The 14,883-nt window shown below is 43.9% G+C and overlaps 1 protein-coding gene across 1 annotated transcript in view; it reads right to left on the reverse strand.

Annotated features, from left to right (window-relative positions):
* Nucleotides 1-14,883, reverse strand: part of SCARF1 (scavenger receptor class F member 1) — a 104,588-nt gene that overhangs the window by 72,442 nt on the left and 17,263 nt on the right. Inside the window, exons 3-4 of the mRNA XM_073565662.1 lie at nt 10,171-10,272; nt 6,450-6,975 (exon numbers count right to left, since the gene is read on the reverse strand). Of these exons, the coding sequence (XP_073421763.1) occupies nt 6,450-6,975; nt 10,171-10,272 (628 nt within the window). The remainder of the gene's footprint in view (nt 1-6,449; nt 6,976-10,170; nt 10,273-14,883) is intronic.

Raw genomic sequence — 14,883 nt, forward strand, 5'->3', positions numbered from 1 at the left:
GTAAGCTTATTGACTATATTGACTAGAGTATAAGCTGGGTATGCATTGTCCCCTCATCCCTGTCCTGCTATGTGTGGCTTCCCCGGTCTCCTAGTTGTATGCATGGCGTCCTCCCCCTTGTATGCATGGTTTGGAGTCCTCCCCCTTGTATGCATGGCTCGGCATCCTCCCCCATCCTCCCCCTTGTAAGCCTGGCTTGGCATCCTCCCCCTTGTATGCATGGCTCAGCGTCCTCCCCTTTGCGTGCATGGCTCGGCATCCTCCCTCGTCCTCCCCCTTGTATGCATGGCTCGGGGTCCTCCCCCATCCTCCCCTTTGTATGCATGGCTTGGCGTCCTCCCCCATCATACTCACCCTCCTCGCGCTGTCGCTGCATGTCCCTGTAACTCCGTTGTCCCGGCGCTGCAGCTCTTCCTGTGCTGAGCGGTCACGTGGTACCACTCATTAAGGTAATGAATATGTGCTCCACGCCTATTGGATTGGAGACATGTGCATATTCATTACCTTTATGAGCGGTACCACGTGACCGCTGAGCACATGAAGAGCTAGCGGGACATGCAGCAACAGCGCGAGGAGGGTGAGTATGATGTCACAGCCACCGGCTCCTGCCTCTACTCCGCCGCTCCCCCTCCCCCGCTGGCTTTCTAGACAATGACTCGTGTATAAGACGAGGGGGCGTTTTCAGCATAAAAAAAAGGTGCTGAAAAGCTCAGCTTATACACAAGTGTATATGGTAATTTTTCCATTTCACTTGAAAAAAAAATAACTCACTTAGAAATTGATAGCAGCAACACATCATGGAAAAAATTGGGACAGGGCCATGTCTTGCATTGTGTATCATCCCCTCTTCTTTTTGCAAAAGTTTGTAAACATCTGGGAAGTTAGAAGACCAATTGCTTTAGTTTTGCGAGAGAAATTTTGTCCCATTCTTGTCTGATGTAGGATTCTGGCTGCTCAACAGTCCTGGGTCTACTTTGCCATATTTTTAATTTCATGATTAGTAAAATCTTTTCTATAGGTGAAAGGTCTGGACTGTACGTGGCCAGGTCATCACCTAAACTCTTCTTCTGTGGTGCCATACTGTTGTGATGGATGCAGCATGTGGTTTAGAATTGTCTTGCTGAAAGGTCTTCCCTGAAATAAACGTTGGCTGGATGGGAGCAAACCTCTGTTTAATACCATGCATTAGTGGCGGTCTTTCAAGCTGTGTAAGCTGCCCATGCAATAGACACTAATGCAACTGCATGACATTTATCTCAGTCCATTTTAAGTGAGCTTTGGCCCAGAGACAAAGATAGCAATTCTGAATTGTGTTGATATATGGCAGGCACAGTGGCTCAGTGGGGTCCTGGGTTCAAATCCCAACAAGGACAACATCTGCAAGGAGTTTGTATGTTCTCCCCGTGTTTGTGTGGGCTTCCTCCGGGTTCTCCAGCTTCCTACCACATTCTAAAGACATACTGATAGGGAATTTGGATTGTGATCCCCATCGGGGACAGTGCCAATAATGTCTGTAAAGTGCTGTGGAATTAATGGCGCCATATAAATGAGTAAAATAAATAAATAAATATATGGCTTCTTCTTTGTATGATACAACTTGTTCTTGCATTTGTGGATTGCATGGTGAACTGTGTTTTCAATGTTTTCTAGAAGTATTCCTGAGTAATTGCAGTGATTTTCATGACCGAATCATGCCTGTTTTTAAATGTGCTACTCCCTGAAGGCTTGTAGATCATGAGCAGCTTTGTCCCCTTTGTGCACATGTATTTCACCAGAATCCCCGAATGTTTGATGCTTTTATATATTGCAGATGGTGAAATATTCAAAATCTTTGCAATTTTATGTTGAATATCACTTTTCTGAAATTGTTCCACAAGTTTTAGATGCAGTTGTTCATCGAGAACCTCTAACCATCTTTGCCCTCTCTGACATGGTCTTTTTATATACAATCAGGGCCGCCATCAGGGCATGACAGGCATTACACCTGTATGGGGCCCCGGTGATCAGGGGGGCCCGCCCGGGCCCGGCGGCCGCGGCGGCGGCTGAGCAAGCTGGGCGCTGCAGCCTGGTTCGCGCTCGCTGCTCGGGTTTCGGCCAGGCCCCCCCTACAATTATTTCAGCGGTTCGGGCCCCCGTTCTCCCCCTCAGCCTGCTCTGTCTGTGTTACATTCACAGCAGGGAAGGTCCGGCCAGCGCTTGACTCCTCTTCCCCTCCCCAGTGCACCATGGTCGGATGGTCACTCCAGCACCGCCCCCGGCTCACGTGATGTGACGTCACACGCTGCCTCTTCACTTCCTCATTCCTGAGAAAGCTGAAGAGCGGTGTGCACATGGCGTCAGCGTGGGAGCGGCTACAGGCCTGCAGCAGAGCAGAAGACGTCGGGTTCCTGGGCTGGGTGACAGTCTGACGGTGCTGTGGACGGCCAGCGAGCAGGTAAGTGAATTCTTTTTATGTCTGTATGTCTGGCTGCAGCCTGCTGATCATGGGGATGGGGACATTGGGCCGAGGGCCTGTTGTCTCAGTCTGATCATGGGGGGGGGAGTCTCTGGGGGCCCCGGCGCCGGGGGCTGGTTGTTGTCTGAACATGGGGGGGGGAGTCTGGGGGCCCCGGTGCCGTGGGCTGGTCGTCTGATCACAGGGGGGGAGTCTGGGGGCCCGGGGGGGCTGGTTGTGTCTTATTATGGGGGACATTGGGGTCCTGTGGGGACCCAGGGGCCTGGCTGATGGTGGGGGACCCAGGGGCCTGCCTGGCTGTCCGTGGGAGGTCACCCAGGGGCCCACCCTGCTGTCCGTCGGGGGGGGCCTGGGGGACCCAGGGGCCCAACTGATGATGGGGGGACCCAGGGGCCCAGCTGTCCGTGGGTGGTCACCCAGGGGCCCACCTGGCTGTTCATGTGGGATCACCCAGGGGCCCACCTGGCTGTCCGTGGGGGGGCCTGGAGGACCCAGGGGCCCAGCTGATGATGGGGGGGACCCAGGGGCCCGCCCAGCTGTCCGTGGGGTGTAACCCAGGTGTCCGCCCGACTGTCTGTGGGGGTTCACCCAGGGGCCCGCCTGGCTGTCCGTGGGGGGTCACCCAGGGGCCCGCACAGCTGTCAGTGGGGGGGTCTAGGGAGCCGGGGGCCTGGCTGTTCACGGGGGGGTCTGAGGGGCCCGGCTGATGGGGGGGTCTGAGGGGCCCGGCTGATGGGGGGGCCCAGAAGGCCCGGCTGATGGGGTGAGCCAGGACCCAGGGGGACAGATCTCCAGTGCCAAAATTAGTAGGCACATTGTCTCCACCTGCAGCTCAGCCTGTAGTCCTATATGGGGTATCAGCCTACTCAGGACAAATTGCACAGCTACTGTTAGGGTCCAATTTCTCATGTTACACTTGGGGAAAAACAAACATTGGGTGTGAAAAGATCATTTTTGTGAAAATAAAATTAGATTTTAAATTGGCACCTAATAAAAACAAAATACAAGCGGTTAGTATGTTAATCAAAAGCCCAAGACAATAGAAAGGGCCGCTTTGTAAACAGGGTTAAAGTTAGAGTAGAAAAAAAAGGGGTTACTAGAAATACTAGGGTCAATGATAATACCCTTTTCTTATGAAAAGTGACTTCCACTCCTGATAAAGTCACGCTAGTTGAGTAACAAGAGTGGCATCCCGTTCCTGGGACCAGGGCATTAATTATGGCTTGTCATGTTCAGTGAGCATGTCTTTGTTCTGCTTGTAGCAAGGGTGGCTTATCATAAGAAAAGGGTATTACAAAGCAGCCTTTTCTATTGTCTTGGGCTTTTGATTAACATACTATCCGCTTGTATTTGGTTTTTATTAGGTGCCAATCCTATTGCTAACATGGCTGTTTGTTATTTATAAGGTGGCTTGTTGTAATATCATGAATATTTCTTTAAGCATAAGACTTTTTTGATTATAGAGTTATTTGAAATTCGGAGGATTTCATTGGCCACAACGAATACACTGAATATATGTGTTTATTATATACTTGTTGCTCTGGCATGCTACATAGAATACGGAACTTTTATTGAATATTGTACATTTATATATTGTCCAGGAAAGTCTAGCCGCTCCCTTATATACAGGTCACGTTTGGTGACACCTGCATATATTTTAAATGTTTTTATCATTTGTGGTGTTTTTCTGCACATCTATATGTACTAAAAATTAACTTTATAAGGGTGATCCCTGCATGTGTGTATGTCTACTTTGCTTTCTTTTTTTCTATTTGGATCTACTTTTTGACATACAGAGTTGGATCCCCGATATATTTGGTCTGATTGAGGGCATGGTGAAGTTTTTCAATGAAAGCGCGGAGGGATTTTTGAAGGTTCGCATGGTGAAGGAGGAGCTAGGGTGGAGGCGGAACTGGGGGTGGAGCCTGGGCGGAGTCTCAAGGGGGCCCCATAAATTTTGCCAGTACGGGGCCCCGAAATTCCTAGTGGCAGCCCTGTACACAATCATGTGATTAGTGGAGAGTTAACCCTCCAGCTGTTTTTCATTAGTACTATTTACAGTACTTCTCCGACCATTTGTTGACCCTGTCCGAACTTTTTTTGAGATGTGTTGCTGCCATCAATTTCTAAATGAGTTAATTTGTTCAAATGAAATGGAAAAATGTCCAACATTCACCTTCTGATCTGTGTTCTATGCTCTGCAGTCAATAAAATAAGGCTATAACAGATTTCTACATAATTGCATTCTTGTTTTCTTCACATTTTACACAATGTTCTAACTTTTTTGTAATTGGGGTTGTATATGTGTTCTCCAACCTGCTAAATTTCAGTGGCTGATGCTTTTGTTTTCTCTCAAGCTAGTCTTCCACCATATCATTCTGGGAATTGCTTTCTCATTGAGAATATAAGAGCACTAAGCAGAGCAAAGTGCACCTCTATATGAGGGTGTTGGGGGAGATAGCTGTTGGCCAAACCATTCTTTAGCTACCAGCTATCTAATAGTCTAGGGGTCATTAGGCTCTGAACACACCTGCATATGAAATTTTGTTTCCTTTAAAAGAGCAAAAAGTGGAAACTTATGCAGGGGACAGTTCTCTCACATGATGGTCTCTAGAGGTGCCCAACTAACCACATTGACTATAATAGCAGGCCCCCTGAGGAAGCAGCGGAAAAGCGAAACGTATGTCGGAGATAGTGAACCGGCGTGCTGCTACAACTATACTAATGGGTAATTGCTGCCATATTTAAACTATTTTTCTCTGTCACCATCCTTTTTCTATGCATTTATGGTTGTTACCTCTGCTTCATCTGAGACCATGTCTGCATTCAGAGTGTGGGTGAGATTAGGATGTGGAGTTACTTCTTAATCTGTTATTGTGCACTGACTATCTGACATCCACTCTCAGCCTCTCCCACACAGAATACTGCAGACATATATGCACTTGCCTTATATGTATTACTCATTTGGATTGTTTGTAGGATGGTTACTGTCTGAGAATCTCTTTATTGATAACTTTTGTATGCATTTACCCTTGGTTACTATGACTTACACAACATTTCCAGCTCTTTCAACTGGTTTATCTGTCTGTCACTGTTTTACCCTTATTTTGCCCACTATTTATGTGTTTATGTGTCTATAGTTGTTATTTAATTTTTTTCAATAAAATACTTATTTTTATTCATATTTTTTCATTTTCTGAACACTGACTGTAATAGTGTCTATCGGTTTATCTCCATGGTATCCATCACATTCTGCAATATTTTCTTCCAGTGCAGATGGCAGGATCTGTGACGGAGGTAGATGTGATCAGAGCCATATAATCCCTCTGTTTTCAGTCTGCTTCACAAATATCAAATAAAGGTTTGTATTAATATTAATGGAGCCTAGTCTCTACTGCATATGAATAAATGCCAACAAATGAATTCATTAAGAGCGATTTATTGTTTACATTTGCCATTTGAATCATTAAATACCTGTCCTGACATGGTCTTTTATCTACAGAGTGCTGTTAATAATGTATATTAACTCCTTCCTGTATTGAAACTTTATGATATACAGCAGTGGTCTCCAACTAAGATGCCCCCACTAATGAAGATGGCGCTTGTTTTACAGTACATTTGGGATATTTCTAGTAGGACTAAAGCGTATGCATTCTTTGGAAAATGAGCTGTTCTGCAGTACTTGGCAGCGCTGCTACACACTGAATCCAGCTGCTCTTTGCAGCCCTGTTCAAAGTTTTAACATCACCACCGCTGGGGAAAAAAACAGCTGATTGTTGGGGGTGTCAAGTGTCGGACCCCCACCAATCTTATGACCTATTCTATGGACTGTATGGATCAGTATGTTGTGCCTTTTTAATGTTTCTTTGGGTTTAGTCTGGTGTTGATGCATTACTGTCATTACATTGAATCATGCAGTTGATTATGACAGTGAATATAAGCAATTCGCAAGCACCTGCTGGGAATATACATCTTTTGCTACCCCTTTTCATACCTTTTCTCACACTTGGGTCCGTAAAATCCAGCTGGACAGCGTTCTGTACATCTTTTTCCTTGGTATCCTGTGTTACATTCACAGTAGCCACTTTTGGAGTTGCATTTGCCATTCACACAGTCACATCGGTGTTCACATCCCTGACCGTACCATCCTTCTAGACACATGCAATTTCCGTTTGTTCGTAGACATGGAGATTTGTTGCAACTACATTTTATACTGCATCGATTTCCCCACCAGCCGCTGTTACATATGCATTGTCCATTAGTCTGATTGCAGTAAGACGTTTCCAGGTTGCACAGACATTGCTTATTGCAATGCTGAGCCCACCAGCCTGGCTCACAGTTACACAATCCAGTGAGCTGGTCACAGGTCCCGTGCAGGCCGCAGTGGCAGAAGTTCTGACAATTAAGCCCCCATTGCTTAGGATGGCAGGTACATTTGCCAGTCACCCCATCACACTTTCCATTGGGATGACATGAACAAGACTGCTTGCAGTCTGAGCCCCAGTACTGATCAGGGCATGCTACAAAATTAAAAAGAAAATGTTAATTACATTTTTGTATCAGATTGAAACCTAACAATTTTAAAGCTTTACTTCAGACATGTCTCTACAATGCACCAATCAGCTATAGCATTTTCAGGTTCAAGGTGTTAACTTTGCATCCATATTCCGGAGATATGAATTCAATTAATTATTGTCGGGATGGAGTGACGTTTCAACAATGGTTGTAGATCAGCCAGCTGATATAGGGCCTGTAGCTGGGGGAACTCGGCTACAAACACTAACCGGCATCTGCCCTCGTCTCCTGATACCAGATGTTTGGCAGAAGTCAGGAGAAGTTGTAAGTGATCAGGCTGACACAATGAGTCCTGCTCCATACCTGGAGAGTGCCATTAACTGCTGTGATTAAAGCTAGTTCTGATTGCAATAGTTTAACCCCTTTAGATGTTGTTGTTGTGGTAAGCAGCAACCCCATTTTGCTAGAGAAATTTTTTTTGGCTCCATCAAAATGGCGCCGTTGGGGGCTACTGCGCAGGCACTCCCACTGCCATTTTGATGGATCCAAATTTTCTTTTTCTCCAGCAAAATGGCAGTGGCAACGACTGTGCAGTAGCATGTATTGGAACGCGATTGATGCTACTGCGCAGGTGCCACTGTCAGCGCTATTTTGCTAAAGAAAAAAAGTTGGGTTCCATCAAAATGGCACCGGCAGTGGCGCCGACGCAGTAGCATCTATCGCGTTCCAATATATGTTACTCACGTACCATAGAGAAGAAACAGGAATCTGGCACAGTTGTATAACCTCGGGATAATGAAGCGCACACACAAGGGATTACGGGTGCCACTTCCAATGAAAAAAGTTCTGTATATCCGTAGTGAAGAAAGCGGATAGGCACTGACCGTACCGTGCAAAATAATCCTTTATTGTGGCATCATCATACTAACAGCAGGCAGATAAAACAATGGAGCAGAAAACAGACGACGATCGTTTCGCGCTACATAACGCTTCTACAGGTTATATCATATATGACACTATAGCTGGTAAAACTAACACTGCATATCACCCTGAAAACAACATTCTGCAGTCAAACATGTTGGTGACAACATCATGCTGTGGGGATGCTTTTCTTCAGCAGAGGCAGGGAAGCTGGTCAGAGTTGACAGGAAGAAAAATGAAGCTGAATACAAGGCAATCTTTGAGAAAAAACTGTTAGAGGCTGCAAAAGACTTGAGAATGAGGCATAGGTTTACCATCCAGCAGGACAATGACCCAAAATATACTGCCAGAGCTACAATGGAATGATTTAAATAAAAGCACATTTATGTATGTGAATGGCCAAGTAACTGTCCAGACCTAAATCTTATTGAGAATCTGCAGCAAGACTTGAAAATTGCTTTTCACAGACTATCTCCATCCAATCTCACTGAGCTAGAAATAGTTTGTAAAGAAGAATAAGCAAAAAATTCAGCCTCTAGATGTGCAAAAGTGGTAGAGACATGCCCCAAACGACTGACAGCAGTAATTGCAGCAAAAGGTGGTCTTACAAAGTTTCGACTCAGGAGGGCTGAATACAAATGTTACAATTTTCAGATTTATATTTTTAAAATATCTAAAAACTATATATCATTTCCTTTACCCTTCACAACTACTTGCTACTCTGTGTTGGTATATCACATAAAATCCCAATACAATACATTTAAGTTTGTGGGTGTAATGTGAAAACAATGTGGAAAAGTTGACAGGATATGGATACTTTTTCAAGGCACTGTACTTATGCTATCTTCAATGTCTTGTTTTTTAGTGGTGGGGAGCAGCTGAACATAAGCCTTGTCTAACAGTAACTTCAGATGGTATGGAAAAAGCCTGCAGTGTAATCCTCCTGAGTATAAAGATCCAGAGTACATTGCATTGTGCAGCAGATTTACAGAAGGATGGTAAACCATTTTTTGGCATCATTTCTAGAATGGTAGAGTGTGGAGTATTTATGAATGACACCAGATATATACATGTAATTATGTATATATCACCAATATGTGATGAACGCAAGCAGGAGACACGCCGCTGCCACCAAATTGTGACGAACGGCACGGCTGGTGCCACCAAAACATCACGATCCCACCACCGACATGGGTGTATCAGCGGACGGAGGGACCCGACACACAGCTGGCACACGGCTATCACAGGCACAGTGGGGGCTTATCTTAGTTATCCCACCACTGGCACCATGTGGCAAAAACACAGCAAGCTAACCTTGCTCTAACAATTTATCGCAGGGGGGTATTTTGGTTGCCCCACCACTGCTAACAACCTTCCAAGAACTGCGGGGATTTATGTATATCCCACTTTCTCAGTTCCACTTTGGAACTCGCAGCTCTCCAGCGCCCCCCTTACCCTCAGGTCAGTCAGGGAACTGCACCTAGGATAATTAGTCGCCGGATGGGCTGCTTGTTGTGCACGGGCAATTAGACTACTGCAATAAGGGAATTTTCAATGCTGTGGCCTCAACCACTCATTCAGCAATATAAGACCCTTCTGTACTGCCAGCTAGCCTCGCCAGCCGTGCACACCACGCTGCCACCAGCCATGCTTTACTTAATCAAAGAGTTAATTAGGAGGGTCCGCGGCAAACCCCTGAAATTAGCGATTATCTAAAAAAGGCGCATAGTTCATTTCTTAGAGCTTGGAGACAGAGCTAATAATTTTACGATTTATTCCCCAAAGTCGGGCAGTGATTACAAATACAAAAATTGGAATAAATTGAGACATTACATATGTACAGTTGCAAATATGAAAACAACATGGATTAAAAAGCAGAAAGTAACACTTACAAGTGCCTAGGTGGTATCAGGCAGACCATGCGGCTCGGGGGATGGGCAGCAGCCAAACATCCCAAGACATGGGGTAGGTCTGTTCAGCATCAGAACTCCAACATACTGTACTTGTATGTATTATGTATACCCCTCCTCACATGTAAAGCGCCATGGAATAAATGGCGCTATAATAATAAATAATAATAATAATGTAAGCCAATTTCAGAGGATACAATCCACAGCACTCACCAAATGTCCATTCAGCTTCCTTTATTTCTGGATAGCAGGCACATGGAAGTGTAATTTACCTACAGCCGTTTTGCATGTGGATACACTTTTTCAAGGCTTCATATACATGTAAACTAATTCTGCATTTATACATTACAAATATGTAGCTGTACTCACGTGAATAGCAATCAGCACCAAAGAAACCTGGTTTACAACCACATACTCCTGGTCTTAGGCAAACTTCATCTGTTTTGCAGGCATCAGCCCCTTCACAAATTGCTGGGGTGAAAGAAAAGTCATAATTACAAATGAGTTCAATTCAATACAGTTCTTATAAACATATTAAAAGGGTTATTTCATGTTGGAAAGCTAATTACGGTATACTGTAATGTGTTAATACATTACATTGCTGTCAGTCATAATAGTTCTGGTGAGCAAATGACACGGCACAACCACGGCATATGGACATCACAGAGAGTAGTTCCCTTCCTGAGTCTCCATATCTGTTTGTAAGAACGTCAGATGGGACGGTCTATAGGAGCGTCAGCTATGCGTGGGTATTGGTATGCAGATGAGGATCCGATGCTTCTGCATTTTTATTGGTTGCTGTTCCTTTAAATACATCCCCCTTTTCATTGAGTGTATAATGCCACCTGAGGAAGACGGATCTATTCCGCTGAAACGCGTTGTGGGCTCTTTTAAATTCCAATTGTTTCTTTAATAAATGAAGAATTTTTTGCATCAATAGAATCCTGTCCTTTGCGCCCTGCAGACCGGGTCTTTCAGCAACTTTCCTTATTGTGGCATGTTGCTTTGTGGATTACTGCCTTCCTTATTACTATTATATTATTGCATTATAATAAGAGGATCAGGGAATGACACTTCATTGGTGCAACCACTGCAGCACCACATAGACCCAAAAGTTGAGGCTTGGTTAAAAAAAAGGTTTGAAAAGTAAATCAAACTAATGAAAAACAGCAGTAGGGTCAATTTTTAAAGGTTGTGACTATGTATAAAAAATTATGATAGAGAGGCAGAGTCTCTCAGAAGCAAAGATGGTCAGAGGGTCACCAGTCTGTGAACAACTGCATCCAAAAATTGTGGAGCAATTAAAAAAAAAAAATGTTCCTCAACTTAAATTTAGAAAGACTTTGAATATCCCACCATCTACAGTACAAAACAAGAAAAGATTCAGGGATTTTGGAGAAATCCATGTGCACAAGGGACGATACCGATTGTCAATATTGAAAGCACATAATCAACTGACCCTCAGTGAGCACTGCATTAAAAACAGGCATGATTCGGTAGTGGAAATCATTGTATGGGCTCAGGAATAGTTTCAGAAATCATTGTGTGAACTATGAACACCGTTTGCCATGCAATCCACAAATGACAGTGAAAATTCTATGCTGCAAATAAAAAGTCACATTTGATTGTATGTTCTCCCCGGATCTGTGTGGGTTTTGTCCAAGTTCTCTGGTTTTCTTCCTACACTCCAAAGAGATATTGATAGGAAATTTAGATTGAGAACCCCATTGGGGACAATGATGTTAATATCTGTAAAGCATCAGGGAATATGATGGTGATATATAAGCGAGTAAATATAGCAACATAATCCAGTAACGTTGACATTTTTTAGGGGCCAAAGCTCATTTAAATGGACTGAGGCCACAACTCAAACTTTTCTGTGGTCAAATAAATAAAAATGTAAAATTCTTTATGGAGACCTCAGATGATGCATAGAGAGCGTTGGCTGTAACTGCACCCCCAGTGCTGACTGGCAGCCGGCTGAGCATTAAAGCTGGCTATCAATCAGTGTCGAAGGTGTGGTTACAGTCATCGCTCTCTATGCACATAGTGGTGACTGAAAACGTGACAATGCCACCCCTATGACTGAAAGAGTAAGCCTAACGAGGGGAATAAAATTAATTTTCCTTCCGGCAGCGGAGCTTTCAGAATGCCGGCCACATAGTGTCAGAGCGCTTTTAATCTACAGATTAACCAGATATCTGCAGGTTAATAGAGTTATTTTAAATGACAGGTTCTCTTTAATTGAAAAGTCTTTAACTTTCGCCTTCTGATCTGTGTTCTATGTTATGTAAAATATGGCTATAAAATATTTCCAAACCATTGCATACTTGTTTTCTTTACATTTTACACAGCGTCCCAACTTTTTTTTGAATTGGGTTTGTAAATAATATATAATAAAATTATAGATTGGTAATATACATATTGGCATATATTATAAGGTCAGGCTGAAAAAGTAGTTATCATTTCAGCAAACAAATCTTATTTTGACATGATGAAAAGTTATACAAGAATTCCACATTTCCTATATAGATTATCTCTAGCCTAATGTACAAAGGCTATGCACACATGACATGTAAAAATAATTTTTACATTTCTAATTGGTTACCTTGAGTTTAAAATGCTGCATTGTTAAAAGACTGAAGTCTTTATTTTTTTTGTGAGGTAGCGCTGTCATTCAGTTAGGGGATCCTCACTAGGCAGCGAATAAAACACATCCGGCACCGGGTTTTCCATACAACATAACATAGTCCATGCGGTTTATTCCTCTATCATAAACCCACAGCAGCAATATACACTTCACATTACAGCATAGCGTCCAATACCGAGCTTCACTCTGGTTATCCTGTACTCACACAGGTTAAGCAAATGTCCATTACACAGGCTCTTCAGCCTCAGTGTTATCTCACCCCGTCAGGGTTAGCTCACGGTTCATTCACCATGCGGCAGACGTCCATTCCCTCCAGGGAATTCCCAGGCACGTGCAGCCATTCAACACAGCATTCCCTGCTGTCATGAAGACGCCCCCATCTCTCTCTGACAGGGCCTTTCACACTGGACCAACCAGGTCCCAGCATTCACCACATGTAACCTACCCTGGCCAAATTATATGGTCCATAGCCACGCCCACTGGGTCACATGACTATGACCTCATCACAGGTCCTTCAACCACTCACACTCTTTACAACAGTATTCTTTAAACACACCCCCTGGGTGGGTTTGTAGGTAACTAGATCTGCCCATCTCCCTAGTTACCTGGAGACTTCTCCCTGACACATTGAAGCAACACCTCAGCAATATCATTGCTGAACAACACATACCCATAAGTCTCCATCTCAAGGCCACCCACCTTGAGATACATAACGGTCCTTCCATATTATGACACTCATCCTCTCTCTTGGGACATCCACACAGTGCCCCATAGCAGACACAGTGGTCATTGCACCACACTTTGTTCATTTTCAGACTACCTGATATGCATTGTGCAGCAAGCTCCTAGTTTCAGACTTTTCGCATGTTGTTGTGACCTTCACAGTAATTGGTAATGCTCTCATGTACTAGTCCATATTCTGTATTCTTTTCTAAAGTCAATGACTTAACTTTTCAATGGGATAGAAAGAGAGAAAGAAAACACAATCTGCAGTAATGTGTTGTTCAATATACAGTGGGTACAGAAAGTATTCAGACCCCTTTAAATTTTTCACTCTTTGTTTCATTGCAGCCATTTGGTAAATTCAAAAAAGTTCATTTTTTTCTCATTAATGTACACTCTGCACCCCATCTTGACTGAGACAAAAACAAAAATATAGAAATTTTTGCAAATGTATTAAAGAAGAAAAACTAAAATATCATATTGCCATAAGTAATCAGACCTTTTGCTCAGTATTGAGTAGGAGCACCCTTTTGAGCTAGTACAGCCATGAGTGTTCTTGGGAATGATGCAACAAGTTTTTCACACCTGGATTTGGGGATCCTCTGCCACTCTTCCTTGCATATCCTCTCCAGTTCTGTCAGGTTGGATGGTGAACGTTGGTGGACAGCCATTTTCAGGTCTCTCCAGAGATGCTCAATTGGGTTTAGGTCAGGGCTCTGGCTGGGCCAGTCAAGAATGGTCACAGAGTAGTTCTGAAGCCACTCCATTGTTATTTTAGCTGTGTGCTTAAGGTCATTGTCTTGTTGGAAGGTGAACCTTCGACCAAGTCTGAGGTCCAGAGCACTCTGGAAGAGGTTTTCATTCTCTGTACTTTGCTGCATTCATGTTTCCTTCAATTGCAACCAGTCGTCATGTCCCTGCAGCTGAAAAACACTCACATAGCATGATGCTGCCACCACCATGTTTCACTGTTGGTATTGTATTGGGCAGGTGATGAGCAGTGCCTGGTTTTCTCCACACATACCACTTAGAATTATCACCAAAAAGTTCTAGCTTTGTCTCATCAGACCAGAGAATCTTATTTCTCATAGTTTGGGAGTCCTTCATGTGTTTTTTTTAGCAAACTCTATGCGGGCTTTCATATGTCTGGCACTGAGGAGAGGCTTTCGTTGTGCCACTCTGCCATGAAGGCCCGACTGGTGGAGGGCTGCAGTGATAGTTGACTTTGTGGAACTTTCTCTCATCTCCCTACTGCATCTGTGGAGCTCAGCCACAGTGATCTTGGGGTTCTTCTTTATCTCTCTCACCAAAGCTCTTCTCCCATGATTGCTCAGTTTGGCTTGACGGCCAGGTCTAGGAAGACTTCTGGTGGTACAAAACTTCTTCCATTTAAGGATTATGGAGGCCAGTGTGCTCTTAGGAACCTTGAGTACTGCAGAAATTATTTTGTAACCTTGGCCAGTTCTGTGCCTTGCCACAATTCTGTCTCTGAGCTCCTTGAGCAATTTCGTTGACCTCATGATTCTCATTTGGTCTGACATGCACTGTGAGGTCTTCTATAGACAGGTGTGTGCCTTTACAGATCAAGTCCTATCAGTTTAATTAAACACAGCTGGACTCCAATGAAGGAGTAGAACCATCTCAGGGAGGATCACAAGAAAATGGACAGCATGTGACTTAAATATGAATGTCTGAACAAAGAGTCTGAA

This window comes from Dendrobates tinctorius, unplaced genomic scaffold, assembly GCF_039654945.1.
Source record: "Dendrobates tinctorius isolate UK_male_01 unplaced genomic scaffold, ASM3965494v1 ptg000016l, whole genome shotgun sequence".
Lineage (NCBI taxonomy): Eukaryota > Metazoa > Chordata > Amphibia > Anura > Dendrobatidae > Dendrobates > Dendrobates tinctorius.